At 40.8% G+C, this 8,681-nt stretch overlaps 1 protein-coding gene across 2 annotated transcripts in view; it reads right to left on the bottom strand.

Annotated features, from left to right (window-relative positions):
* CTDSPL2 (CTD (carboxy-terminal domain, RNA polymerase II, polypeptide A) small phosphatase like 2) overlaps positions 1–8,681 on the bottom strand; it is a 122,809-nt gene that overhangs the window by 41,626 nt on the left and 72,502 nt on the right. For both annotated transcript variants that reach the window (XM_011941175.1, XM_011941176.1), the window contains exons 3-4: positions 3,292–3,430; positions 676–825 (exon numbers count right to left, since the gene is read on the bottom strand). In XM_011941175.1, coding sequence (XP_011796565.1) covers positions 676–825; positions 3,292–3,430 — 289 coding nt within the window. The remainder of the gene's footprint in view (positions 1–675; positions 826–3,291; positions 3,431–8,681) is intronic.

Below are 8,681 nucleotides of genomic sequence, written 5' to 3'. Positions count from 1 at the left end.
TTTCACCATGTTAGCCAGGATGGTCTCGATCTCCTGACCTTGTGATCCGCCCGTCTTGGCCTCCCAAAGTGCTGGGATTACAGGCTTGAGCCACCGGGCCCGGCCTACATTTTTTTAATAGAGACATGGTCTCACTATGTTGCCCAGGCTAGTCTCAAACTCCTGCCCTTGAGCAATTCTCCTGTCTCAGCCTCCCGAAGAGTTCAGATCATAGGCATCAGCCACCACACCCAGCTCCCAAGGAGCTATATACTATTAATGAGGTGGAAAACAAACATGAGATGTTGACAAAATACGCTAATATAAAATCAAAAAGATCTTTTTAAAAACTATGTATTTTTGCTGGGCATGATGGCTCTCATCTGTAACCCCAGTACTTTGGGAGTCTGAGGTGGGCAGATCACTTGAAGGTCAGGAGTTTGACACCAGCCTGGTCAACATGGTGAAACCCCGTCTCTACCAAAAATACAAAAAAAATTAGCCGGGCATGGTGGCGGACACCTACAGTCCCAGCTACTTGTAAGGCTGAGGCAGAAGTATCGCTTGAACCCGGGAGGCAGAAGTTGCAGTGAGCGGAGATCACGTGGGCAACAAAGCGAGACTTCGTCTCAAAAAAACAAAAAAACTATGCATTTTTTAAAAACACCCAAATCACAGTTAACAATTTATACTTACCATTTTTATTTGCTGGTGAAAAAAAGTTGAAGACAGGTGAAAATATGGTCCCCAACAAAGTAGTCCTTGGAGGACTGCCAGAGGAAGGATTATCTTCTAATTTTCCATTTTGTTTTACATGTTGATTTGTCATTTCATAACTACCAGCTTCTAAAAAAGAAATAAGAGTCATGATCTAGAAAACACTGACTTTCAGAAACGTGTTATAAATCATTCATTACAGAAATAACTCTTTTTCCCTCAAAATACTTCACAAAAGCTAATTAATGTTAATGTTCAGGAGAGCTTATTAAAGAAACACTGAGGTAAATTACTTGTAAGTCAAATGCTCTTTATGTATCAATGTGTTTATAATGCTAACATTTACTGAGTTTTTTCAAAGTAGATTTACACCTATAGACTGAAAGGCTTCAAATCAACACAGTGTAACATAAAATGAAGAAAATTCTTTGTAAGCAAGCAAACTAGCTCCCACCATCTAAAACACAAATAATTTTATGTTTGTTTACCTTCTGGGATAGTTCTAATTCATAAAACCTTCCCTCACATATGTTTCTATCTAATGAATGACAGCTAAATGAATAGAGGCAACATAACTCTACTGAAGCAGAAGGCTATATACAGCAGTGTTAAAAATTACTTATGGATACTGAGGCACCATCTCAGAGTGGCTAGGGGGAATAATTTTAAGTTTCCTGTAAATAAAAATGTTCCACAGATCTTTTAAAAATATAAAAGTCAAATCAGCAACTGTTCTAATTAATCATCCTCTGACTTTCCACAACTTTTGATGTCTACAACATTTATTTCCTTCTTTGCTTTGGTTCTTCTAACTTGTTTCTTTCTCTGTTTTGTCCCCCTTGTCTTGTCTCAGTCTTTTTCTCCCTCCTGGTTTGTTTCTTCTAACAATAAAGATACATTATTGCACTGGGCAGAGACAAGGGGAGAAATTGCAGCTGTGTTTAAAATAGCATTAGTTGGCCGGGCACGGTGGCTCAAGCCTGTAATCCCAGCACTTCGGGAGGCCGAGACGGGTGGATCACGAGGTCAGGAGATCGAGACCATCCTGGTGAACACGGTGAAACCCCGTCTCTACTAAAAAATACAAAAAAAAACTAGCCGGGCGAGGTGGCGGGCGCCTGTAGTCCCAGCTACTGGGAGGCTGAGGCAGGAGAATGGCATAAACCCGGGAGGCAGTGCTTGCAGTGAGCTGAGAACCGGCCACAGCACTCCAGCCCGGGCGACAGAGCGAGACTCCATCTCAAAAAAAAAAAAAAAATAGCATTAGTTAAAATAGTACTCCATACTCTAAAGCAGGGGTCCCTAACCCCATATCTGCTGGTACCAGTCCGCAGCCTATTAGGAGGAGGTGCACAAGCATTAACGTCTGAGCTCTGCCTCTACTACCTTATCTGCAGATACGCTGCTGCATTAGATCCTTTTAGGAACATGAAACCTATTGTGAACTGTACATGCAAGGGATCTAGGTTGTGCGATCCTTATGAGAATCTAATGTCTGATGATCTGAGATGAAACAGTTTATCCTGAAACCATTCCCTTCACTGTCAGTAGAAAAACTGTCTTCCACAACACTGGTCCTTGGTGCCAAGAGGTTGGGGACTGCTGCTCTGAAGTGTTATTCTGTATAGCTGTCTCTGCTTTTCCTTAATGTTCTTCTCCTTTTTGACTTTGAGGAGTTCCTCTGCTATACAACAAGGTATTGACAGAGTTTATCAACAGTGGCACTGTTGTCACTTCAGTCTGATAATTTTTTGTTTTGAAGAGCTGTCCTGTGTATTGTAGGATGTTTAACATCTCTGACATCCACCTGCTAGACACTAGTAGCCACTCCTCCACATGTTGTGACAACCAAAAAGGTCTCTAGATATTGACAAATGTCCCTCAGAGGAAAAAAATCACCCCTAGTTGAGACCTACTGGACTAAGTGATGCAAGTCCCCTCTGAGCTTTTAAGTAGAATAATCTAGGAAGAAATTTGGTACGTATTTCAATTAAATTAAGTCACAAATATTATTGCTTTAAGAAATGAGTTTATTAGATGTCCAAAATATTGATCCACATACATTTTTATGCTAAATAGCACAAAGGTATACTCTACCTTTACTTACTTTAATTCAAAGTAAGATTCAAATTAGCACATTTTAATTTCACTTCATGTTACTAATAATACAAAGATTACAAAGTTAAGGCAGAAATTACTCAAAGTAGTTTTGTTTTGAGACAGAGTCTCACTCTGTCACCCAGGCTGGAGTGCAGTGGCACAATCTCAGCTTACTGCAACCTCCGCCTCCCAGGTTCCAGCGATTCTCAACCTTCAGCCACCTGAGTAGCTGAGATTACAGGCATGCGCCACAACGCCTGGCTCATTTTTTGTGTGTGATTTTAATAGAGACGGGGTTTCGCCATGTTGGCCAAGCTGGTCTCAAATTACTGGCCTCAAATGATCCGCCGACCTCGGCCTCCCAAAATGTGAGGATTACAGGCATGAGCCACTGCACTCAGCCTCACAAAGTATATTTTTAAAAATAGGTAAGAAATGTGTCAGGTGAGATCTCTGCTTACACCTAAATAAAACAGTATCTAAATATTAACAAACCTCCATTTACTTGACTTTTCCGTCTTACTCGAGATATCTGTTTGTTAGGTTTTTCTCCTGCTCTTGGTGTTGACGTGATCAAATTGTTATCTATATCACGTTCAATTCTACTCCGTTTTGAAGGATTTTCTCTCTCTTCCTTAAGATATAAGAGAAAAAAAACACACTAAGCACAGTCATTCTGCCTTATAGGTTACAATATTAAAATGAAAAAATATGGTATAATATACTTTCCTCTGCTTTTCATATCCAGGAAAAACAAAATGCAATTATAGGTAATACCAAATAGTAGTAGAAAACACAGAAAAATTTTCACAGGGCTGTTAAGAGTATGAACGCAATTACAATATACAAATATAATTATAGCATCCCCACAATTCAGATCTCTTCCCCAAGGTCCATTAAGTTTTCCATGCTATCAAAATATTGAAGTATTCAACGTGCTCTGAATCTTCAAATGCTTTCCCTCATTTTTAGAACTGTCCTAAAGAATAGAGATCATTTCTTTAAGCGACTCAGGGTATGAGAGACAGCCCCACTGAATGTGCTGGCAAGTCACATATTGCCCAAAAATAGGGGGTGGGGATAAAGGTGGGGCCTGGCACTGCCACACCCCCACTGCCTGCCTCAATTATTTAATTGCCAGAATAAATAGCACAGAGTCTACCCCTTAACAAAGCTATTTGCTGCCTTATATGGGGCAAGTCCACATGACCAGTTTATACTATTCTTGCAGTATTAATGGACTAAAATAGTACACTTTCAGCCATTAGGATGATTTACGTTTCTCTATTTATATATATAGTTCTCTAATTTGTAAATTTTGTTCTTTTTTCTTTTTTGAGACAGAGTTTTTCCTCTGTTGCCCACGCTGGAGTGCAGTGGCATGATCTTGGCTCACTGCAACCTCAACCCCCTGAGTTCAGGTGATTCTCCTGCCTCAGCCTCCCAAGTAGCTGGGATTACAGGCGCCTGCCACCATGCCCAGCTAACCTCTTAACCTCAGGTGATCCACCCGCCTAGGCCTCTCTAAGCGTTAGGATTACAGGCGTGAACTACCGTGCCAGGCCTCATTTGTAAATTTTTTCTAGAGTCATAGTCATATACATGAGTGATTTTCTTTTCTTTTTTTTTTTTGAGACAGAGTCTGACTCTGTTGCCCAGGCTGGAGTGCAGTGGCACGATCTCGCCTCACTGTAACCTCCGTCTCCCTCCCGGGTTCAAGCCATTCTTCTGCCTCAGCCTCCCGAGTAGCTGGGATTACAGGTGTGCACCACCACACCCAGCTAATTTTTGTATTTTTAGTAGAGACAGGGCTTCACCATATTGGTCAGGCTGGCCTTGAACTCCTGACCTCGTGATTCGCCTGCCTCGGCCTCCCAAAGTGCTGGGATTACAGGTATGAGTCACAGCACCTGGCCACATGAGTGACTTTCTAATATTACTATAATACTGCCCTACATAATTCCTTGCTGTTTTAATGAGACTACCTGAAATCTTTTGGTAAGGATTAGATCTTCAAATGTATATATTATATATAATTGGTAAATATAATCAACATTCTTATCTCTACTTTTTTGTATTTAATGTTTTTACCCTACAGCAACTAATAAAATACACTAACATACATTTTCTAAAAGTTGGACATTGCTGTATTATTTCTGAAACAAAATCTCGCATTGTAAATGGTGAAAATTACAATAGCATACAATATTGCCTCAGTGATCCACAATAAAATCCTTCAAATTCTGACCATGTACTGTTTTCCTGTATTTTAAAATGAGGATCGGGAAGCCTCCTATCACAAACATGGAATCTTCATTATCAAAAAATACAGGAGCTCTCTTTATAAAGTCTTCCAAGAACAGAAATAATACAGCAAAGTTTCAACTACATTAAGTCCTAGCCTCCCCCTGAAATTTCCTAGTACAGCTGCTATAAAATACATACATACATTCCTGAAAACCTTGCATTCTGCAACAATAAAAGAAACAAAGCTTATGGTAAAAATGGGTCCAGAAGGGGAGAGAGGTATGTTGGGGCAGATTAGTTCATGCCCCTGGAACTTTGTAACCATAACACAAACAAAATAATGATTGGAGCTGGGCTTGGTGACACACGCCTGTAATCTCAGCTACTTGGGAGACTTAGGTGGGAGTCCAGGAGTTCAAGGCTGCAGGGAGCTATGATTGCACCACTGCACGCCAGCCTGGGCAACAGGGAGAGACCCTGTCTCTAAAATAACGATTGGGACCACGAGAGAAAACTTGGACATCCCTACCCAAGTAAGGCAGCTAAGAGGGCTGGAATGCTACCTCAGGGGATAATAAAGGGTACCAGAAACAATGAAGTAGAAACCGGGGCTTATGGGAGAAGTGAAGCTTAAGCTAGCAGGGCTGCTGTTAAGTTGGGCACAAAAGGAAATACAAACCGCCACATGTGAAGAGTCCCTGCTAGACCAGGGTGTACCTCTCTGGAGAGGCAATGTCTGCTGCAGATTATCACTTTTAATTAAAAATAAAAATAGGCCGGGCGCTGTGGTTGAAGGCTGTAATCCCAGTACTTTGGGAGGCCGAGGTGGGTGGATCACCTGAGGTTGGGAGTTAAGAGACCAACCTGACCAACATAGAGAAATCCTGTCTCTACTAAAAATACAAAATGAGCCAGGCATGCTGGCTCATGCCTGTAATCCCAGTCACTCGGGAGGCTGACGCAGGAGAATCACTTGAACCCGGGAGGTGGAGGTTGTGGTGAGCCGAGATAACGCTACTGCACTTCAGTCTGGGCAACAAGAGCGAAAATCCATCTCAAAAAATAAAAATAAAAATACAGGTGAAAGGACTTGTGCCTGTGTAGCAGCTGAACTGGAGGCTTTTTACTTTCCTGATGAAGAGAATATCAACTTCAACTCTAATTATTCAGTTTGTTGTCTGGTTTAGAGGAAAATCATCTACAAACCAATACCCCCGCACCATGTTATTGATACTACACCCCTACTTACCAATAGTGAGTAAGCTAAATAATATTGTAGGGGCACCACATATTGTTGCAGAACAGACTATAATGCGGTCACTTGAGAACACATTCAAATACTTCAGGTTACATGTCTAAAATCGAAGAGGAAGCTATTAAGGTCAAGACTAAAATTCTGCAGTCACTGACAGTAAAATCCTACTCTTCAGAATAATTCGTTGAAATGTCTGATGATCCAATCCTTTTCCCCCGCTACCCCCAGTAGAGACAGGGTCTTGCTATGTTGTCCAGACTGGTCTTGAACTCCCAGCGCCAAGCAATCCTCCTGCCTCAGCCTCCCAAAGTGCTGGGATTACAGGCATGAGCCATGGTGCCCAGCGTGATGATCCAGTTCTGAAAGACAATTTGTCACCCAATCCTAGTCTTTTGTGAACATTCAACTGTAAAATTTGGGTATACTTTGAACATGGTAGGATTTTTTAGAAGAAGAGGAACTAGGAAAGACAGTTTCTACAATACTATATAAGCTATTTCACTAAATACAATAATCCTACAATGTCTTCTCTAAAATCTGCATTTTTCTTTTTTTTTTCAAGGAGGCAGGGTCTCTCTCTGTCGCCCATGCTGAAGTGTAGTAGCACAATCATGGCTCACTATAGTCTCAAACTCCTAGGCTCAAGCATTCTTCCTGCCTCAGCCTCCGAAGCAGCTAGGAATACAGACACATACCAACATGCCCTGTTAATGTTTTTATTTTTTGTAGAGACAGGGTCTCGCTATGTTAACCAGGCTGGTCTCAAACTCCTAGCCTCAAGCTATCTTTCCACCTCAGTGCAAAATTTGTATTTTTCAAAGTTGTCTCTAAGATAGGTAATTAAGGGGAAAATCGTGGGAAGGTGGTGTTCTTAAATATATGAATGTCCATGTAAATACAGAGAACTGAAGAGGCAAGAAAAACCCATAAGCAACATTTACAACAAAACCAGAAGACAAGATATCCCCCATAAACTCAAAAATGCAAGTAGATGAGGACAAACCAACAAGCACAATAACTAAATGTCCACATATACTAGTGCAAAGGAAAACAGAAGTAAGCAACAAGTGAGGCAGCACACCTGACAATAGAAGCCCCAGATACCTAACAAGTAGGTAGTCACTGGAAACCACAATGGGCCAATTTGAGAATAGCAAATTAAATAAGGGGGAGAGGAGTTGGGGAGCTGCTGTCCAATCCAATAGCATAGGGGGTCCATGGCTAGAGTTGAAATGACAGGAACAGTCTGCTCCTATGAACTCTTGAAACTGACCAACTATGGCCCCCTTCTAGAACAAGTTTCCATACTCAGGGGGAAGTATTGGGAGTGGAATCAAATGTGAGTAGGGCAGGCACAGAAGAGAGAAAGAGAAATTCCAAATAAACACGTGGTAGAAATACAAGACAAAACTCAAAAAGCATCACTAATATTTAAAAAACTACATAAAAACAAAATTTGTTCAAAAAGATACCCTGAACTACACAACTTTCTGAAAATTCAGAAAAACTAATTTCACGTAAAAATGAGCAAGAAAGTGTAGATATCAAATCCCACACAAAACCATTATAATGAAACACACGGAGCAGAATAATACCTCTATAAAGAACACATGTCAGAAAAACACGCAGGGAGAAAAGATAAAAATGATAATCTTCTATTTCAAAATCAGATGAAATACATAAAGAAAACATGAGGCCGGTGTGGAGGCTCATGCCTGTAATTCTAGCACTGTGGGAGGTTGAGGCAGGAGGATCACTTGAGGCCAGGAGTTTGAGATCAGCTTGGGCAACATAGCAAGATCCCATTTCTACACAAAAATTTAAAAATCAGCCAATCATGGTGGCATGTGCCTATAGTCCCAGCAACTCAAGAGGCTGAGGCAAGAGGATCACTTGAGCACAGGAGTTTGAGACTGCAGTGAGCCATGATCGTGCCACTGCACTCCAACCTGGGCAACAGAGCAAGATCCTGTCTCAAAAAAAAAAGGAAAGAAAATATGAGACATACAGCAGAGGAAGAAAAACTCAGAAACTAAGAGACAGAATAAAAAAATTCAAAATTTTTTATAAATCATTTCAGAAATAAAGACTACACTACAAGGGGCCCGAGAGAGTAAACAAAGATTACACCTTTAAAAGAAAGAGGGTAAAATTTTGTTTTTTTGAGAGCCAGGGTCTCATTAAGTTGCCCAAAATGGTCTCAAATTCCCAGGATCAAGCAATCCTCCCACCTGAGCCTCCTGAGTAGCCAGGACTATAGCTGTTGGCCCCTACACAAGGCAAGGGAGAAAACTGTTTTTTTGTTTGTTTGTTTTTTGTTTTTTTTTTAAAGAAATGAAGACAGACATAAAAAGAAATGAAGAAAATGTAAAAGCCAGGAGTG

Source organism: Colobus angolensis, unplaced genomic scaffold (genome assembly GCF_000951035.1).
Source record: "Colobus angolensis palliatus isolate OR3802 unplaced genomic scaffold, Cang.pa_1.0 Scaffold199, whole genome shotgun sequence".
NCBI classification, from domain to species: Eukaryota; Metazoa; Chordata; class Mammalia; order Primates; family Cercopithecidae; genus Colobus; species Colobus angolensis.
The sequence above is the reverse complement of the archived record's forward strand: the minus strand, read 5'-3'. Positions and strand labels throughout refer to the sequence as shown.